Source organism: Sparus aurata, chromosome 17 (assembly GCF_900880675.1).
Source record: "Sparus aurata chromosome 17, fSpaAur1.1, whole genome shotgun sequence".
Taxonomy (NCBI): Eukaryota; Metazoa; Chordata; class Actinopteri; order Spariformes; family Sparidae; genus Sparus; species Sparus aurata.
In genome coordinates this window covers 3826659-3847951 of record NC_044203.1, presented here as the reverse complement: position 1 = coordinate 3847951, position 21293 = coordinate 3826659, and the positions used below count along the sequence as shown (strand labels likewise).

The 21293-nt window shown below is 42.8% G+C and overlaps 2 protein-coding genes and 2 long non-coding RNA genes across 6 annotated transcripts in view; 2 read left to right on the top strand and 2 right to left on the bottom strand.

Annotated features, from left to right (window-relative positions):
• Positions 1-1165, bottom strand: part of lyplal1 (lysophospholipase like 1) — a 59178-nt gene extending 58013 nt beyond the window's left edge. The window contains exon 1 of the mRNA XM_030394128.1: positions 1053-1165. Coding sequence (XP_030249988.1) covers positions 1053-1137 — 85 coding nt within the window. The 5' untranslated portion in view covers positions 1138-1165. The remainder of the gene's footprint in view (positions 1-1052) is intronic.
• Positions 1166-6116: 4951 nt separating this feature from the next.
• On the top strand, positions 6117-7371 carry LOC115567483 (uncharacterized). Its single transcript, XR_003981199.1, has 3 exons — positions 6117-6163; positions 6776-7096; positions 7311-7371. It is a non-coding gene; the product is annotated as an uncharacterized LOC115567483 (long non-coding RNA).
• On the top strand, positions 7370-8113 carry LOC115567482 (uncharacterized). The gene is made up of 2 exons (XR_003981198.1): positions 7370-7534; positions 7771-8113. It is a non-coding gene; the product is annotated as an uncharacterized LOC115567482 (long non-coding RNA).
• Positions 8114-18034: 9921 nt separating this feature from the next.
• On the bottom strand, positions 18035-20485 carry LOC115566842 (uncharacterized). 3 transcript variants are annotated; one of them, XM_030392868.1, is made up of 3 exons: positions 19326-20485; positions 19182-19248; positions 18035-19103 (listed from the first exon to the last, which is right to left on the bottom strand). In XM_030392868.1, the coding sequence occupies exon 1, from the start codon at positions 20477-20479 to the stop codon at positions 19577-19579; it is 903 nt and encodes a 300-aa protein (XP_030248728.1). In that variant the 5' UTR covers positions 20480-20485; the 3' UTR covers positions 18035-19103; positions 19182-19248; positions 19326-19576. The 3 variants fall into 3 exon arrangements, with proteins under 3 accessions (XP_030248728.1, XP_030248727.1, XP_030248726.1); XM_030392867.1 differs by having other exon boundaries at positions 18035-18318; XM_030392866.1 differs by having other exon boundaries at positions 18035-19248.
• Positions 20486-21293: the final 808 nt, after the last annotated feature.

Below are 21293 nucleotides of genomic sequence, written 5' to 3'. Positions count from 1 at the left end.
TTGCCCGTAAAACTTTTGTTAGTCTGCAGTTACATAAAAGTAATGTCGAGGTAAAAAAACTTAACTACTAACCACTGAGAAACATCAATGTTCATTCTTGGCTGCTTACTTTCTTCTGGAGCCTCTTGTTGTTCTGGGTCGGACAGACTGGGTCTGTTGTCCGGCAGCCAAACTCCGCCGTTGCCATGGTCACATGAAGCTGTCCTCACATCTTCTGCAGGCAGGAAGAGGTGGGCGGCACCGTGGGCGGCGCGCAGTAGCTCATTAGCATTTAAAGGGAAAGGCACTGAAACAGGCCACCTGGAGCAAGGCTGTGAAACTGGTGTTTCAAGAACCCTGCTGTGCTCAATCCTTCAGCTTTTTTCGACCAAAGCATGTTACTAACATTCCATTTAGACTTCAAGGAACCATGTTAAGAGGCAGAAATTACCATAACATGGGACCTTTAAAGTGTAAAAATGTGTTGCATCTTTGTGGATCACCTAAAAGGGTTAGGAATCTATCCATCATAGTTTGACAAAATAGGGCCCCCAAACAGACAGAAACAGCCCTGCTGCATATTTGTACATTATTACTTTATGTTGCCATTTTGCTAAGCAACAGGTTTTCACAAAAACTGATGACTGACACCAAAGCACATTGAGGATGAAGGCACCAAGACCTACAGAGCAGTTCTTAACTGTAACATCAGTACACATTTAACCTGACGAGAAGTTAGCAACGTGATAAGGGAAGACAGTCAAAGAGGTGATCCTAGGTTTAGTGTTGGACGCTTCCAGCCACGTTAAATTAGTTTTACAGTCATCAGACATTAATTGACTTATGGCGACCATTTTTCACTCTAATGGTGAATGAAGCAGCTGGTGGACGAACAGAAGTCCGAGCCTGGCTAGTTAACTTATTACAGGAAGTGTTAAGTCTCAGCTGCATGGTGGCTGAGGAGCAGTCCGACCCGCAACAGCAGCAGAAGACATAGACACGACAGACAGCAGTCAGAAGTGACGATGACAACGGCACACACACGCCGACGTGTTACACACACAACTGCGCACCTGAGCCATGCAGGAATATCAACGAGGCGGAGTGCTTCCCGGTCGGAGATTGGGCACAAATCTGTAGTTTCCTTAGGGCAGCCATGACAGGTTCGAGAAATCACGCGAGAGCGTCGGACAGCAACGCTAAACCTCGCGAGAAATAAACGTTTGGCGAGGCTGGGACTCACACACAGCTGGATGTATGGAAATATTTTATGAATGTATTTCTTTACACGTTCCAACAACACCGTGGCACCTGCACTGAAAAAAAAGTCTGTTGAATTAACATTAAAAAAATATGTACATCGGTTGCACATATTATATTTATGTTTAGTCAAAATGATTAATTTCCATTTAATATACTAAATTCTTATTTGTAAAACCAACATGATTTTATTATGTTAATTCAAAGTTTTTCATTAATGTTAATTATATTCAATTATTCTGTGATGATGACCCAACATAATTTTTTGGGGTTCATTTAAAGTTTCCCTTCTATGTTTACTGTATTCAATTCTTACCTATTAAAACAACATGAGATTTTTATGTAAAGTATATGTAGTCAACTTTTCCTGCTCAAGTTAGTCTCATAAAGATCCAACATACTTTGTGTATGAATTCTACATGCTAAAATTATTTCTGTACGCTGATTTCTACTGAATCTCTTACCTACAGCATTTACTCTTGTAACATTTTCAAAACAAATAAGGCAAAACAAAAATGTTTAGTTTAAAACTGTATTGTCATAGAACAGTAGGTTCAGTGCAATGTATACACTAACACACATGCATACATACACAAACAAATCTCATATTAGAACAAAGCACCCTTTTCTTTCACAAGAAATACTTGGTACCCTAGTTATCAAGAGTGTGTAGTAAACATTCATGACTGCTACAACCTGAGGAAACACTGCTGGTCCTTAAAACACCTTCTGAATTACTCCAAACCCGCATCAAGAGAATAACACAATGGCCAGATTAATGCAGGAATGTCTTGCAAAATGTGCGAAAAGCATTTACTACATTTACAATTTTTCAACAAAATAAAAGAACAAATGTAAGAAAACCATTATTGTCCTGGCAAATGTAGATCCAGTGCTTGAAAAAATAATTGTAAAAAATGATGACTGCAAGGGTTTTGAAAATAAAGTGTAATAAAATTAAAAGTAATGGCTTGCTTTCCTAGCAATACTACTTTTCAGTTAAGAATGTGCAAAAACCAAAAATCACCTCCAAAATTTGAAAATAGGGGAAACTGTTGGAGCTCTATTCAACACACATCTGACAAATGCTGACACCTAAATGAAAAAGGCACATTTTGCAACACATGACCCTGAGAAAAGAAATCTGCTGAAAACAATACACAACACTTGCTATAAACAAGAACATATATTAAGGCAGCGCAAGTGAAATGCGTAAGTGTCAAATGTCCAGTCCAACAAAAAAGCAACAGTGGTCCATATTCCAAAAGAAGATAGGGGGACTCTGTTGTATCCATCTTGCCATTAAATGGCAACAGCGCACTGTAGGAGTCTGTTTTTGAGAACCTGGGCTTTCTTTGACAGCGTGTTGCCGACCAGCTCCACGACAACCTTCTGGAGCACTTCGAAAGAGTACGGATAATACGGAAAAATCACATCCCTGATTAATGAACTTTGACAGGTTAACAGCTATTCAGTAAGAAATGTAGCCAGTACCAAAGCAATACTTTATAATATTTTGTATAAAAAGATCAAAGTATTTTATGTAACTACAAGGAATCTGTCAGTAGATATTTTTTTTTAATTATACTACAATTTAATGAAATACCATGAGGGCAGCGACTAACAATTCTGTCATTATTAGTTAATCTATTGTTTTCTCAATGGTTACCCATTATGAAAATTCCCACAACACAAAGCAACATAACATCATAGTGAAAAATACATTTTGTGTTTCATTTCCGATGTCTCATATTTTTAGACATTTCACCCTACTGGTCTTAAAAATGTAAAAATTTATATTCACAAATTCTAGAACATGAATTATTTTAAAATTTCAGTCTTCAACATATTTTAGGCTACTATCAAACATGAACTAATTTTAGACCCATTTCAAAACCACTACCATACTGATATCTAAATAATTGGCTAACTGTTGACTAGATGTTTTAAAACTTCATAAAGCATTTAACATAAATCTCAAAACTACTGAATCCTAATATTACACTCACTGTGTATTCTCTCACTAGATTTTACGGGTCTTCATTGAGGTACACACACAGACCCTTGAGCATGCGTTCCCGCCCAACATCAACGTCATCATCCTAAATCAAGGGAAATAAGCAGAACAAGTCATGGAGTTAGAGTCCTTACCTCCATCAGATGTGTACAAATCAGTAATATCCCCCCCCCCCACCCCCCCAAAAAAATGCATTCTTACTTGACTCATGTCTGCCATAATGCTCTGTAGCCGCTTGCCTATTTGTCCTCCTCTCTTTTCAAATAGTCTTTCAGACAGCACATCTAGCTGTGAGAGAAATCTGGATTGCATTGGCATGGTGGTAATGCACTTAAATTCTGCATTTATCTGAAAACAAGAATGATCACAGACAAAAATACTGTAACAATACTTTGGAAAGGAAAACACTGCCCAAACATTGTTTCTATAAAGTTTCCACTGCATGATCGACATATTTAGTCACAGAAAAAAAAAACCTCATTATGAAAACATGCTCCAAGCAAATTTCATAAATCACATACCTCGCTTACATCAAACAGTGCTGGCCATCTTGCCTGGAAGTCTTGTATAATTGGTGTGTCACAAACCTATTCACATCTCCTATACGCAAATGTCTTTTCCATTTTCATCCTCAGCATCTCCCGGTTGTTGCTTTTCTTAACATCTGAAAGAAGTTCCACTCTTACACGCTCAAGGCTCACATCAGATTCTCTGGTAGGATAGGGGGGGCAGTAGTTCACTTCGGATCGCCTTGGTTTTTTGATGCAGAAAGCAGCACTTGATTTACCCTCTGGTTTGTGCTTGAGAGAGTTTACCATCACCTCATGACACCCCAGCTTTCTCAAGTGAGTTCTGTAGATTGCAAGTTTATTTTTCAAGCTAGCTTTCCATCCAGCATATCCAGTGAGGGAGCCTTTCTCAGTCAGACAGGGATGCTTTGAGATGAGGGCCTCTCCAACCATGTTAAAGTGTTTATCAATGACATAAACTCTGTAGCAGACTATTTCTTGCACCAGTCCCTCTAAAATGTTTGACTTCAGTTTTGGATCTGGAGTAAGCGATGTACCCTTTTCTCTGAACGCTGCATTGCCCTGCTCAAGTTTGAGTTCGGCATCATAGCTAAACTGAGGAACATGGAAGACGCTGGGCCAAAATGACCTTGAGCTGGATGACTCTGACTCCGGTAAAGAGAGTATGTCAGTGTCAACACACCCACTAGACAGGGACGAGGATTCTTCAAGAACTTGCTGGTGCAGAGCAGGAACTGAAGTGGAAGGGCTATTGGCACACTGCAGAGGTGAGGTTTCAGTCATGGGAATTACTCTGATGGTTCCCCTATTCTGTACTTCATCTATTCAAGTGAGATTCATAAACTCATTTCCAAATAGCGCATCCATGAATTGAAGTCTGAAGTTTGAGTTAAGGCCACATTGTCTTTGTACCTCACTAACAAGTTCATTAACAGATCCAGGAAGTCCATTAATATTTTCCGTAATATTTTGTAGTTAGCCAGCATCATGAGTGAAGATGAACTAGCTACCGTTGATTTAATCAATCGGTGACACTTTTATCCTGCCAACTTGACAGTGGAGGCTATAAATTAGAGGTGTAGGAGGGATGTGGTCCACATGCATATGACATGCAGTAGTAGTAGTGGGACATATTGTGGTTAGAAAATGGATTTAAAGTATGGTAGGCAAAAGCTCCCAGACAGTGTGGCACAACAAATGCACCCAGAATGTGGAGAGACAAGAGTCATGCTTAAACAGGCAAACAGGGTGACTGAAAGCGAGGCCATGGGAAATGTAATCATTATATACCCAACAGTTTTTAAATACCTTCACCACAAAACATACTGCATTAATGTCAAAAGAAAACTTAAGGCAGAATCAGTACAATTTGCTTTCTGGGATTTATGATCACAAGATTCAATGTTGGTTGCTCATCCCAAGATCCTTTTGGATAAATGTAGGGCTGGGCGATATGGCCAAAAATTCATATGATTTGATGTTGATAATTATTTTTTTAAGTTTAAAGGCTGATTTTTGCTCCTGAGTGAGGATTGAAGAAACCAAATGGTTAATTGTGGTTTTAAACTTTTCTTTATGTCATGTTCTGACCAAGAACACTTGATGCCAAATGGTAGATCATTCAAAACAATTATGATGAAATTATTTATTGAATTATTTATTCATCAGTCTATAGATTATTTTTCAAGGAAAGTCATACTCATTTTGCCTGTAATAAGTGGGCTGTGCGAAGCGAATTCAGGGTTTTCAATGATTGTGTATGGCGGAATGTTCATGCAGAGAGGAGGGGGCCAACTGACAGAGTGGCCGAGGCTCAAAAATTCTCTCAGAAATGTTCTATTTCCGTGACGATCCCAGCCACAAATTAGGCTCAAAAACAGTGATACTTTCCAGAGTTGTAGCCACACTTGTCTTCTTTCTCCCAATGCGTCTACTTTATCGGTAGGATTTACGGTTTTTGATTTATCTGCCTCTAACCGACAAGAGTAGCTCTCAACTGCTCCATTCACTCCAATGTAAATCGGGAGGAGGATTTTCGAAACTGCACCCTTTTTTAACTCGCTCCTATTACCACATTTCTGAAGCTAGGACCACAAAACTTGATGAGTGTGTTCTTTAAGGCCTTTCTGGCTCGATCATGAAAATGTTTTGCCGATATCATGTATGATTTTGAATATATAGCACTAGATTGACATCCTAGATGTGAGGCTGAAAACACTCTGAAACCAGCTGTCTCAGTCACTGTTGCTACGGCCGAGCGACAACCAGGGGAGGCAGCAGTGAGCCATACTTTGCCTGCCGGAAATTCAAAAGAAGAAGAAGAAGAAGAAGAAGAAGAAGAAGAAGAAGAAGAAGACGACGACGGAGGATGAGAAAGGTAATTGGGAAATGGTTAATATTTACGTATAAATACATAGGTCATTTGTGTTGTGTAAGTTTAAAAGTAGAGTCTGGAGTATTGCTTGTTACAGTTTGTAAACAAATCATTGAAACTGGGCCCCTCCTGTCGGACTCAACTGTGTAACGTTAGCCTCCTGCCCCTGACAGCAGCAGTAACCAGGACCACAAAGGTAAGGAAATACAGTCCGAGAGAAGCGCTGGTGCCTCCGTCACCAACACCGGGAGCCTCCGGTGTTATGTTGCCGTTGTGGCCAGCTGGGAAGACGGTATTAGCGGCGGATGCTAACCGCCACCGCTAGCCAAAGTTAGCATCGAGTTAGCTCACCACCACAACAGTCTACAGTCTAGGCTTTAGTTGTCAGTGACGGGAATCGGCCCGCGGCTCCAGCGCTTCACTCAGGCTATATTTCTTTTTCTTTGCCGTCCTGACTGCTGCTGCTCAGAGAGAGAGAGGCGTGCTAGCACCTGGCTGTTGTGAATTAAGCTGAATGATTCATTCTTATTTCTATTGATTGTTTACCATTCCTGGTACTGTATAGTTAACCATGTACCTGCTGTTCTGATAACTGCTTTTTATTTTCTGTTACAGAACCACACAACTTTCATATACCTTCCACACACACATACTCATCTGTCACACTCACACCATCAACCATTCCTAATCAGCAATTGAGAAACTAAAAGGAACTAAAACTAAAAGGACTAAAAGGAAATAATTCTAACCCAGCGGCCATAAGTGATTCAGTCCAGTTTACCATACAGTCCTTAGAATAAATCTCCACAACACATTCGTAACATGTCTTACAACGAGAGAAGGCCACCAGATAACACAGTCACCAGTTAAACCCACCGGGGGATCATGACATTGTGGGAAGACTAGCTATCAGACTGCACATCAATTCTGAATCAGGTAAGCAGTATCGATGTGATCTTTGAACCCAAATCATGATTGTGAACTTTTAACATTATAGTTTAACAACAGATCCACTCAGACACATGTCACACTGGTGAAAAGCACCCGTAGAAGAGTTTTGAGAGCTTAAAAAAATAGTGTTGCCTGTAACGTTGTGTCTGGTTTTCACCATTTTATATACCTACACTAAGCTTGTCCTTTTTCATGTCAGGTGTATTGTTGATACAGGGCTAAACCAGGGTTTGACAAGAGTTGCCAGTGTCTGATTCTACACCCGAACACAGCAGAGTGGGCGGGGCCTGCAGACTGACCCAGTTACACCTGCAGCGAGCAGACAGAGGAAGAGGAGTGTGAGATCCACGGGGAAAGGAGCAGGAGAAAGAGAACGACAGCTGTTGCCAGCAGACGGGCATTGACTGTTGGACTAATTGAAATGTGAGTTTATACTCTGCCCTAGGGATGTAATGAGATCAAAATCTACAGTATTTGCCGTCATTTCATACCATACATGTTCACAATAATATTGAGACACTTTTGTTATCACGATATCGTGGTATTACCAATATGTTACATCCCTACTCTGCCTCCATTGTGCGAGTGATCCCTGGTCGTGGAAAGTTATTGCGAATGTGTGTAAAAGTACAGTGACTGAAGTCCTCCCCACATAACAGCGTAAGAGGCCGGCGCCCAAGGACGGTGTGACAGCAGTGGTGCCAATGACGAGAGTGATGTTGGCCCGAGGTGACGGTGAACAGCTGATACTCTGCCCCATCGTGTGAGCAACGATCTTAGGATGTAAATAAAGTGGTGTGCATGTTTTGGGTTTAAAAGTGCAGTGACTGCCATCTCGTTTCCCCCACAGCTCCCGAGTCTGCGCCCGGCAGAGGACAGTGTGCAAGTGGAAGACCAGCGGTGGTCGTGGAGAATCGGTGTTACCAAGTCACCACAATAACGGACCCCTTCCCCCAAGACCCCATTCTATAATTTCTGTGAATAAATATTGTTTTAAATGCCCTTTACGGTCTCCCAGCACTTTATTGGTTATCGAAACACACGTCATATACATCAGCGTAGATGAGAGCCAAGTCAGAGACAAGAGAGACAATGAATGAAATCCCGCGAAATGATGTGCGGTCAATATGACCGCTTATGGCCGAAATAGGTAAAACAAATCATATTTTCTTTTCCATTTCTGTAATTTATACAAAAACTATTCTCAATTAAAATACAGACACTTTTAGAAAAATGGTTAGAAGTCTGTAATGTTTGCATTTTGTTATTTACATCACAGATTGATTGTGATAATGTTCAAAGTTGTTATTATTATTAATATTATTATTATTTCACATAAACACACAGTAAGTATAACGGTACTGTGCTAGGTATTCTTTTCGTTAGTTCTTTATTGCTTTAGCAATATTGTTGTGGCATTCATGGCAATAAAGCGAATTTTGAAATGTATTGAATTAATAAACCTTTAGATTCTTGATTCTTGCCTGTAGACTGATAAGTGTTGTGTGTACAAATGAGCAATACATCCAGATTTCTTGAGATTTGTATTGTCAATGGGAATTTAAATTTAAATATCAGGCGATGTTTTCTTCATGGAAATTATTTTTTGGGCAAACAATTACAATAGAGAGGGATCCGTTGTGTGACAGTGGAGCGGAGGGTCAGCAGCTGGATTTTGCACGCACGGTCAGTATTATTAGGTGTTTGATGTTTATTACGTTTGCAGACATTATTACATTCAATGTAATAATGTAACAGCCTTTGCGTGGGCACAGCACGCAAAGGACGAGCAGAGGGGTCATTCCCCGGCAGATCGCACCCATGGGCCACAGTTTATTTCAGAGTTGTGAGAGTGCGGCTGGAAGTGGGGATTCCAGCACCACGGATAGTGCGTGTAAAAAGATTAGACAAACGTTTAAATGTGTTTGCTGCAAGCGAAAATATACTACATAATAAATGAAGATAGTGACAAAGGCCTATTAGCAATAAAAAGCAATGAGTTGTGTGAGTGCGGCCGGTGAGCAGACGGCAGTTTTTGATGTAGGAAGTAATGTAAACTTGAAAATCAATTTCGGAACAGCTGTGTTTCTGAGTGGGGCTGTTTCGCATTGGAAGGGTGTGTTGGAATGGAAGGCTGTCCCCTCACTCCAGGGTTAAAATGAAAATGAATCTCGCATTGGATCGATTGCACCATCTACTGGATGAAAATGGAACACAGAACAACTACGCGAGGCGTTCATGTACGCGGACTGGTGCGCACGGTTCAGGTCAACTTCCGGCTGCGAAGCTTCAGAGTCTGCGACCGCACGTACGTGTGAACGCCTAACAACATTTGTCAAACAGTGAAAGACAGACATACGTACGCAGCTTCTTGTTACGTGTGACAGAGTTTGCGCACGTCATTTCCGCGTACGCGTAAGCGCGTGAAAAATTTTTTCAATCATCTTCATGCGAGCGTTAACACGTGCGTTTGCAAAAAGACGCATGAATGTTACGCGTAGTCACTACCCGTCGTGTGATTACCGGTGTGAAGCAGTCATCACGCGTGAACGTGCGCATGAACGGGGGGCCATTATAAGTCAATGAGGAAACTACATTACACCTCAGGCGCGGCTTGCTGCACAGGCGTCAAAGCAGGCGCAAGTCACACGATCAGTTGATAGGTGCGCACGCTTTTTGAAACGATTCTACCGCCATACGCATAACAAAATAATCATGTGTGCGTGCGTTGCTGCGTGTCTCTCTAATTGCATTGACATCGATTTAACGCCATACACACACTCACAGACACACACACACACACACAGATAGACACACAGACACACAGACAGACACACAACCACAGACAGACAGACAGACACACACAGACACAGCTCTCTCTCCCTCTAACTCTTTCTCTTTCTCTCTCTCTCAATTTTCAATTCAATTCAAAAGGCTTTATTGGCATGACATTTAACATGTGTTGCCAAAGCACAATCACAACAATAATAACAATAATACTATTCAACAAAACAAAAGACATAAAACAATATATGTACATGTAATATAAGCAATATATATATATATATATATATATATATATATATATATATATATATATATATACATATATATATATACATATATACATATATATACACATATTTATATATATATATATATACATATATGTATTTAACATAGATTGAAAATAAATTAAATAAAATGAAGAGATGTTAAAAGCTGGGATAGTACAACTAGTGATAAAATAGATAAGTAAAATGATAATAAAAAAAATAAATAAATACAAATAAAAATAAATAAATAGAATAAGAAATAAATAAATAAATTAAAGGAGATGGTGGCGGTATAAATGTCTAACTTATTATATATCTATGTCCTACTGGTTGTCTCGTTTGTTGTGGCAGGAAGTGACATATTTAGCAGCCAACACTGCGCATTCTTTCTTTTTCCCCAGAATGAGGGGTAACTTCTCCCTTTCTGTTAAACCTCTGAATTCGGGGCATTGTTTTTCAAATTGTGGAAAGAATTCCTCTCCGATGTTTCTGTATTTGTGACACTGTGTTAGAAAGTGTAGTTCTGTTTCTACAACTCCCTCATCAAAGTGACAGCACAGCCTGTCCTCTCTGGGCAGCCAGGTCTGATGGTGTCTGCCCTTCTCTACTGCCAGACTGTGGTCACTCAGTCTATACATTGTCAATGTCTTTCTCAGGTTCTGATCAGTTACTGTGGTTAGGTACTCTGCCACAGTATACTGTCTGTTTAGGGTCAAATATGTTTCCAGTTTGTGTTGTGAGCGTGTAATATCATTCCAATAAGTTGTGTATTTTTCTTTTCCTTCAGTTATAATTTGGTTAGGTCTAATCTTCTGAGTGATAGTGTAACTGCTCTGAGGCTGACTGGGGTTTGTGATGTCAGAAGGTGAAAGGTCAGTCAGCCTCAGGACCAGTTGGCTGTGGGGACTCCTTTCTATGTTCAACTCCTGGTAGGCGAGGGCTTTATAATGGTAAGAGGCAGGGTCGCTTGTTTTAATGTGGCTCCAGAATTTAATCGATCTTTTTTGAATATTTAGAAGTAAAGGATATTGGCCTAATTCAGCCCTGCATGCAGAGTTTGGGGTTTTTCTTTGTACCCGGAGGATACTTTGGCAGAACTCTGTATGCAGGGTTTCAATTGGATTTTTGTCCCATTTTGCCCAATCATGTTGTACTAATGAGCCCCATACCTCACTGCCATACAATGCAATCGATTCTATAACTGATTTAAATATTTTGAGCCATGTCCTAATTGGGATTTGGATTTGAACTGAACGTTTGATGGCATAGAACAGTGGTTCCCAACCTTTTTTCCTTGAAGCCCCCCTTGCCTGTGTCCAAGACAAGCCAGGTCCCCCCAACCCACATACACTAAAAGAATAAAGTGGTTAATTACAAACTTGTATTTGCAAAAATAAACAACAGCTATATTCTCCTAGCTTTACAATGTATATAGATACACTTCTTCCTTTCTGTGTCATCAAGTGTATCACACACAAACACACACATGACCAGAATAGGCCTACCAGAGAGCAGAATAGGCAAACCTCATAGGGCAGTTGGTAATAAATAGCTTACTGAATTTAAATGTGGACCAAGAAATATGTTTCAATTTTAATTATAGAGAGTTTTGATTGGGTGTGTTACTGGGATTTTATGCAGTCCAGGGTATAATTGGCCATTTTGATTTTTTTTGATTTTACCATTATATTTCACCTTAAAAACTATTTACCTTGCCTTGTTTGGTGTCATTATTGTCAGCACAACTTCACATGTGTGACTGTACAGTTATTTTTTCATTTTGACACACATCTCTCAACTCTCTTACCATCACTGTTGGTCCCTCCACAACTTCCTCCTGTCCCCAGCAACCAAATCACGTGTCTTGCCATGTAATTTTGTGATTGGCTGGTGTGGTGCCTTTTTCCACCAATAGGAACGTGTTTTTTAGCTCGCAAACTTTTCCTGCTTGCTGACACTTTCGTGAGAGAAGTCCGTGTTGACCGTCTCTTCCTGCACCAAACGCGCACCAAACGTGACGGTAATGTTAACGAAAAAGCGTGCCGTACATTATTTATCATAAGTCCAGTTTTACTTGGTCTATCAACACAATTTAAAAACTGGTACACAGCTTGTAGGCTCCTCCAACACATAAGTCGGACCGAGACTCACTGAGGCTCCGTCTTGCTGCTACGTCATCTTAAATAGGTCACGTGATTTTGACGTACCGGCGCGTCAATCGACCTCAGAGGGTTGCACAAATATAATTTTTACCTCACAACCTCAGAACAGACAAAGTTGTGCGCCCCTCCTGTGATCTCTGGCACCCCCCTAGGGGGGGTGCGGCCCCCAGGTTGGGAACCACTGGCATAGAAAGCCCTTGTTGCCTTCTCTTTGAGTTTCCTCACGGCAGAGCAGAGGGTTCCCTGTGGAGCTTATTTGTAAACCCAGGTAAGTATATGTATTTGTTTGTTCTATGTGGGTCCCACCTATTTTAAATGTTGGTTCATTTCTCTGAAACCCTGATGTTTTTTGGAAGGTGATAATTTTGGTCTTCTTCATGTTAACTGACAGGGCCCAGTTCTGACAGTACTAATATAGAAGGTCCAGGTTCTGCTGAAGACCTTCTTTAGTAGGAGACAGTATGACCAGGTCATCTGCATTAAACAGACACTTGATTTCTGTGTCTTGCAGAGTGAGACCGGGTGCTGGTGATTGTTCTAATAACAATGCCAGTTCATTAATATAAATATTGAAGAGGGTGGGGCTGAGGTTGCAGCCTTGCTTCACCCCTCTACCCTGTGGGAAGAAGTCTGTGTGTTTATCTCCAATTTTGACAGCCAATTTGTTTTTCTCATATATTGATTTAATTACATCAAACAGGGATGCAAACAGGATCGACAGCCAGGGTGTGCATTTATAGCAGAGGAGACAGAGGTAAATTGTGTCATCAATGTCCTCTCCTCAATATTGAGAAAAAACATCCCTAGTCTGCCTAATTTTACTTTGATCAGCATGGTATATATATTAAACAATTAAAACTTTTAGTGTCTACTATTCTTAGACACCTAAGAGGCCTACCAAATAAATAAGAGACATACACAGGTTAAGTAATAAATTGTGTTTAATCATTTCATAAAAATATGTACAAAAACAGTTAACAGTGAACTCCCAGTGGGGAAAAATTGCTAGTAACATGTGCCACAACTCCCTCTGCCTCTCCCTTTGTTCATCTATTTTTTGTGATTTTGTGATGTGCTGAAGTATCATGTGCCAATTGTGTCTCAGTTCATTTTTTCTTTTTCCTTCTAGCAGCATTCCTTTGCTTGATGCAGTATCCATCAGTGCTTCTTCTTTGCCTTCCCTTGGAGCACTTCTAGGGCCTTACGTCTAGCAGCATTTCTTTGCTTAGCTGCATGTCTCTGCCGTGCTTCCTTCTCCTCTTCCTATGCGGTCCTCTTGCTTTCTTGTGCACTTGCACAGGTTTTCTTGCAGCCATACTCCACCTGGAATTCAAATATTACATGATGATATGACATGATATTGACATGACTAGGCTATACAAGCATAGTCTTGTCTAAGAACAAGGTAGCAACATAACATCAAGTAACAAAATAAGGCATAATAACAAAAGATGTTATTAATAGTGATCATTGTATGTGGTATTTGTGAACCGAGTACACAGTGTACTGAGTGTGTGTGTAGGTTCAGTGTCTACTTCACCTGTCTCCTTCTTTTCTCCATCAGCCTATCTGCTCTCTGTGCTTTATCCCTTCCTCCAGCAGTCCTCATGTTCCGGCACAGTTTTCTGTCAACAGGTCCAAACTTCTCATCTTCTCTCTTGAACATCATGGTAGCTGTCATCCCCCTAGACTTCATATAGTACTTTGCTGTCTGGATGGCATTGAATGTGGAGATGTTCATATTTGAGCTTTTAGGGGTAATGATGTCATAACCCATAAGGTTAAAGGATGATTCCACCATGGGCCCATGGAAGATTGACACTGCACCTTTGACAACCTCACTTAGGGCTGGATATTTCCCTGTGCTCATGACATGGGCCCACCACATGACCATGTTGTCTCCCTCTTGGTACTGGGCCAGTGTTGCATCGATGTTGTAGCGGATGATTTCCTGGGTGATGTCACTCTCCTGAGGAACCAGGTGTTTCATGAGGTCAGCCAGCTTCCTCAGTTGGGCCCCTGCCTCCGAATGGCCCCTCACCACAGGATCGACTGAGGACAAGGCTTGGAGAGTCTTACTCCTCAGTGGCAACTTCGCCTGCATGTGCAAAAAAAACCTCACAGCAAACAGATGTATGGTAGAACTCACCATTGAAAAAGAAAAGAAGGAAAATTCACCTTTTTTGGGCTGTCAATATGTTTATGTTTCAAGCTTAGCCTTCATCAAAACATACATAGTGATCAGATACAGGTATGTATCTCAGGCTACTTCACAGTGATCAAATGCACCGGTGTCTGCAATAGGCAACAGACAGACCATTTCCCAGTCCTCACCTGCATGTACTGGCCACAAGCAACATATTTGGTCACCTTCTCAAGGAAATCCACGATGATCTATGAGACGCATCAAATACAAAAAAACACTTCATAAATATATATAACAATTTCAGAGACAGATCACTTACATTAACACCAAATACAGACTTCTTAAAATGAATTCATTACACACACCATTTCACATACTCACCGGGTGTTTTGGACGGGCTGCTACCAGGTTTTCTGCCACTTTCCCAACATAGATCTGGGAATACAGGGTCTGGTTGGCCAAGTCCAATTCCTTCATTGCAGTGGGTGACATCTTCAGATGCTCGGGTTTGATGAAGCAAGCCAGGAAGTTGACAAACACTTCAAGCTGCTTGTCGTGTAGCTTGTGGACCAGAGATTGACTTCCCTTAAATGCACACAAAAACATGCAAGTTTCAGTAATCTTATGTCTATGTCGCCTTGGAGAAGAGCTGACTTGCCTTATCTATAGAAAAACACTCACCTGGAACATCATCACATACTCCTTGAGTATTGGAAGTACGCCGAGGTACACACTGAGGTAGAGATCCACTTTCTCGCTCTCAAACCAGATCTTCTTCACCACTCGGCTCTTCCTCTCCTTCCCCATGTCAGTCATACCTTCCAAGAAAAAAAAAACAGATTATATAATGTATAAATCTGCCATCCAGGCTTAAAATGTACACTTTCAACCATGTACAAAACCCCCCAGTTACAACATACCTTTCTGGCTGAGGTCTTGGTGCACAAGTCAGCTGTGCCTTCTCACTCACATTGTGGTCCCTGTAGAGCTGCTGCAGTGGTTCCTGATACAGAGCTTGGTCTGCCTTAGCCTGGAAACCAAAGAATAGGACCTGGAATTGAAAATGGATTTATTTATTTGCACTACTATACTATATTGAATGTTCAAATCAACTACTTGTTCCAGCCAGAGTTTGACCAGGGTATTAAGCATTTCACTGCACTATGGTTCATTCTAAGATTGTGTATGTGACGTAAAACTGAAATTGACCTTGTATGCTGGCAGCATCCTCCTTGTCTGCATCCCAACATTGTACGCGGACAACCAACGGTGGGCAACAAACCTCTGGGGATTTGTGGCTGGTATGTCCATGTACTCAGCAATTTCTTTAAGGTACATGGTCTGCAAATAAAAACAAGTCCTTTTACATGACAGTGACATTATTAAAAATCTGTGAGAACTAATAACTAGATTTTTCACAAAGCTTAAATTAAAATGTACTGTCTCATTACCTGGTCTGATGCCCATTGGTGGTCAGTGTGGAGGTCCGTAAAGAGCTGCTCCAGGTATCTCCCAAATGGCTCTGCAAACCTTTTGGCAACATTATGGATGTGGTGAAACGAGTCGCCATCGACATCAAGCAGGGTTTGACACCATTTCTCTGACTCTTGTCTCGAGTCCCGACTTGCTACCACGCATCACATTGCAGGAGTCTAACATTATACTGATCAGATTGGACCAGGGAATGTCTTTTTCCTCAAAGAAGTGGCACATGGCTCCCTATAAACTCGCAGCACTGACCTTAAAAACTTCAAGAGAGCCCAAGTGTTCGACTACAACATTGTTGCATTCTTCATTATAGTAACAAAACAAGCATGGCAAGCACTTTTTTGTTGCTGCTACATGTGCTCTCATCCATGTTGAGAGAAAAAGATATCTCCTTAAGTTGGCTAATGTTCGTTCAGAGAATGTGTGGCCCAGTCCATGCACCATTTTGTAGGAGGCAGCAGTTCGCGAAAGTTTCATCTGGCTTAGTGCAGGCTTGTCTGCAGCCAGTTGTTGAGACAGATCCACCAAGACAGGTGCCATTGTGAGAGGCAGGGAATGTTCCGCCAGAACACCAAGGATCATTGCCTAGATAAAAGATAGTGTATATATAATTATTCATTTAATGATTTTGTTGACAGCAGCACAAAACTCACCCTACTCTACAAATACACCCTACACTGCCCCCTACTCTATAAATACACCCTACTCCACACACACAAACATACACATGTACACCCACCTCTGCATTGGATATGCGGTCCCACATAGCTACTGGTAGTTTAGGCATAGCACTCTCCCGGATTTTCTCTGCCGCATTGGTTGATGCCAATGCCGAGTCTTTGTCTCTTCTGAGGAGCTGGGCAACACTTTGTGTTGTGATTATATTTGTAAATCTCTGGTGTGTGTACCCCTGTCTGGCAATGTGCCAATAGGGCATGCACACCTCTGCTTGCATAATTTATTTCTTTGGTGCATAGTTTGCACTTAGCGCATCCCTTTTTATCAATTTTAGTGAAAACATCTGACAATGGAAACTTGTGTTTTACTTGCTTCACCTCAATTGAAGTTTCCACCTGCAACCAAGCCCACCTCCAACTGCTCTTGCAACCCGAGTCCAGTTTACGGACTATCAGTGCATCCTTCTCCTCAATCTCCCTCATTCTGAAATCAATGCAGAGTTGATCAAGTTAGCTAAAATAATGTTTAACAGCAGCATGATGAAAGTTATAGCTAGGTAAAGAGGAACTAAGCAGGATTTCTCCCTGGCTATGCTACATTTTTACCTTAATCAAAAAGCTCCAGACTGTGATAATTGTGATTATCTACATGACTTGAGAGTTGTTACGAGTGAGAATGGAGGCTCTCTGCCATCCACCTAGCATCTCATGGCTGAAAACCAACCTTGAAACATCAGTGTACAGTGTTTCCCCACAATTTTTTAAGGACACTGTGGCAAGTGGTCGGATCGTCCGACGGCAGGGGGTGGGGGGCGGCTCGCGATCGGACCGTATGTGTTTCGCTTTTACCACGCACTGTTATGCGGACGGAGATGAATGTTACTCAGTCTCCGCTCACTGCGACACTAACGCGCACCGTAACCGGCAAACTGTTGTTTTATGAGGGTGAAGACTACACAAATACACACGCATAACAAATGCACATGGAGGAGAGGAGCATTACCAAAACAGCAGAAAAGCGACCAGACTTGCACATTAGTTCCTCTTTACTATAGCTAGCTAACAACATGTAATGTTAGCTCAAAATACATCATGACACACGAGGGCTATGTGTTTACAGGCTTATAAGGCTAACGTTCATTGACTAAAAAGCAGTTCATAACCAAGCTAAATATGCTCAAAGCATAGCCAGCCAACGAAAAAAGCTATTGTTTTTTGCTAATAATAACGTTACCTTGTGTGGCGACACGAGGGCTATTACTATGTTATACACCAGATACCAACAACGCCACCTTGGGTTAGGGCCCAAGGACCCGTACTAAAGGTCAATTATTACCTTCAAAACGAAAAGGACACTCAGGTTCGTTCACTCAGGGAGGGAGAGAGAGACGGCGTTCAATGATCATATACAATATTTTATTTATTAAAAGATAAGCACAAGATTGGCAATGCAACAGAAAGAAGGGAGCCCAACCAAAAAGGGGGACGTAGGCTGAGGCTTACCGGCTGGGAGAGGGGTTTGGTAGGGGAAGTGACATCCAAAAGAAAAAGGAGAACACCCCACGCACACAGCAAAACGTGACGTGCAAACAAAGAAAATCTTAAAAAGGGATCACACAGCACACAGGGGACCACCACCACCCAGGAGGACCACCACCACCACCGTCAGCCTTCAGCACTAAAGGGGAGAGGAAAACACGATTAAAAGGGCTCAAATTTAAGGACAAAATCTTTTATAATGCGTGCCCACACATGTAAATGATCAATTAATAAACTGAAAAGTGTTAAATTAGATTAATAAATCAACCCAACAAACAAAAGAAACAAGTCTCTGGCCAGAGATATCAACTCAACAATTAACCAGTTTTAACAGTTTTAACTCAAATTGATCAAATTAACAACAGAAATTCAACCATTAACCAGGGAATAAATAAATAAACAATTAAACCAAACCTTGCCAGATTGCACTTAAGACACACACACACGCAGAATTACAGTTTTAGTGAGTGGCTGAGAGTTCTAGCAAACTCGTTGCATCCAGTACGAGTGACAGCCACACACACACGAAGCAGCACCGCACTTAGCAGCAGGAAACAGGCTGACCACCGGCGGCTGACCGGACCAGAGCCAGGCCGTCGGAGCAGCAGCAGCAAAGCAGCAGAACAGCGGCGAAGCAGCAGAACAGCGACAGACAGCGGCGAAGCAGCGGTAGCAAGGTAGCAGAACAGCGGCGAAGCAGCAGAACAGCGGCAGACAGCGGCGAAGCAGCGGTAGCAAGGTAGCAGCGGTAAAAGCCGTGATTAATCAGCTGTGCTCGCAGCTAACGTTAGCATTAGCTTAGCGTTAGCGTTTCAGTTCCAGCTATAAGTCAGAGTGCATTGGCATCCCTCCCAAAGAGGGAGAGGGGTGAAGAAACCAAACGTAGCAGGGAAGACAGCCACCATGCAGCACACAACCAGCAGACTGTTAGAGGGAGAGGAGCAGAAGAGGGGCTTAGCACCTGGCTACAGCAATAAATGGCAGAAGCATGTCATCACTCACCAATGCTCTGGTTGCAGCAATAAACAGCCCCTGACCGGTTGGCTCGACCGCGGTGAAGACGCCAAGTCTATTAGGGAACGACAGTTTTAATTAAATGAAACACGGACGAATATACAAAAAAACAGCACGGCAATGTGCGCTTACCTGTGCTCGGGCGCTAGCGGCACATACGACGACCCGGAAGTAGGCGGGCCGAAAAGGCAGGAAGCGAGAGGTCAGGAGGGGGGACACGGCCTACTTTTATCCCCTTGGGAAGAGCAGTGATTGGCTAATAAGCCAGAGGGACCGTGATGCAGCCAAACTAAGTCTAATAGGGCAGTGGTGCCTCATACCACTACAATCCACCCCCCCCCATTTTCATCGTCGACCCGACGATGCACTTAAGAAACTCAACTCTAAGACCATGGTCTAAAGAAAGCAGACACAGCACTTGACTGAACGGCTGAGGGCCCCGCCTGAGCAACCTCACTGGCAGGCCTGGGTAAGTGATGGAGGTTTGAGTGGTGTCCAGCGGTAGATCGGGTTGTCCGTCGCCTGACAGCTTCATCGTTCCCTGATTGAGGGACTGCCAAGGGGGCGGTGCTTAGAGAAGGGGACCGTGCCGTCGAGTGAACAGGAAGTGCTGAGGGTAAGGTTACTGCACGTAGCGCAGCGGTGTCGTTGCTCCCAGAAGAGGGAGAGACCGAAGAACCCAAAAGAGCAGGGTGCAATGGGACTGTTAAAGCAACGGGTGTCGCTGATGCAGGAGCCAGTTGGGCTTCTCCAGCAGAGTGATCAGCTGGTGGGAAAAGGGGGTCCCTTACCACAGCCATCAAGTCCTCATCGTCAGAGGAGCTCTCAGACACTGCCCGCCGGCCAAGTATGATGGGAAGAGGAGCAGGGTTGTCGCCTGAAGCAGCCATCCCAACTATGGCTTTAAGCAGTGTTCGATGTACCCGTTTGACTTTGGCAGGGTCGTCCTCTGGTGCAACTGTATACACTGCCCCATTGCCAGGGGGAGCTTTGATCACTCGATGCACCACAGGATTCCACTTATCCTGGATCTTATGCCGACCCTTCCAACCAAACTCCTTTAAAATCACTGACTGGCCCACCACCAGTGGTTCTGACCGGACAGACTGGTCATGGTTTTCCTTCCGGCGTTGGGCTGCCTCCTTCAGTCGGCCTCGGACGCCGTCAAAAGCCACATGTAACCGAGTCTGATGCTCCCGGACCCAGTCATTCACTGTCCCATCAACAGGATCCTGCACTCTTCCCAGCAAGAAGTCAACAGGGAGCCTTGCCTCACGACCAAACATGAGGAAAAATGGCGTTTCCCCAGTGGACTGATGCGGTGTGGTGTTATAGGCGTACAGTATCTGAGGTAGACAGGAGTGCCAGTCACGCTTCCTAGAGGGAGGCAAAGTGCGCAGCAAGTCATGAAGAGTGCGATTAAAACGCTCACACTGACCATTACCTGCCGGATGGTACGGTGTGGTGCGGGATTTTTCGATGTTATAGAGACCGCACAGCTGTCGAATGAGTGCACTTTCAAAGTTGCGACCCTGATCAGAATGAATGCGCGCTGGAACACCAAACTTGGAGAACCACTCCGTGACGAGCGCTTGTGCCACCGTAGAGGCACGCTGGTCACGAGTGGGAATGGCGAGTGTATATTTGCTGAACACATCCGTCAGCACAAGGACGTTCTCCAGCCCGTTATGGGTTGGTTCAAGCATTGTAAAATCCATTGCCAGGATTTCATTAGGCTCTGAAGCAAGCAGATGTCCCATGAAGCTACGAACGGGTGGCCCAGAGTCTTTAGCCACTTGGCACCGCTCACAAGTTTGACACCAACGCTTCACATCGGTTGACATCCCCGGCCAATAGCACCGCTGCCTGAGCAATTCCAAAGTCCTGCCCACCCCCTGGTGCCCATGATTTTGATGGACCTCCATAAGGACTTTGTCCCTCAAAGCAGCTGGCAAAAGCACCTGGAGAACTAGTTCTCCCCCGTCAGAGCGAGAGACTTGCCGGTACACCACTCCGGCCCGTTCAATCAATCGCTCCCACTGCTTGAGAAGCACCAAGGCTGGTGGAGATAACCGCTTACGATCGTCATGATTCGGGTAT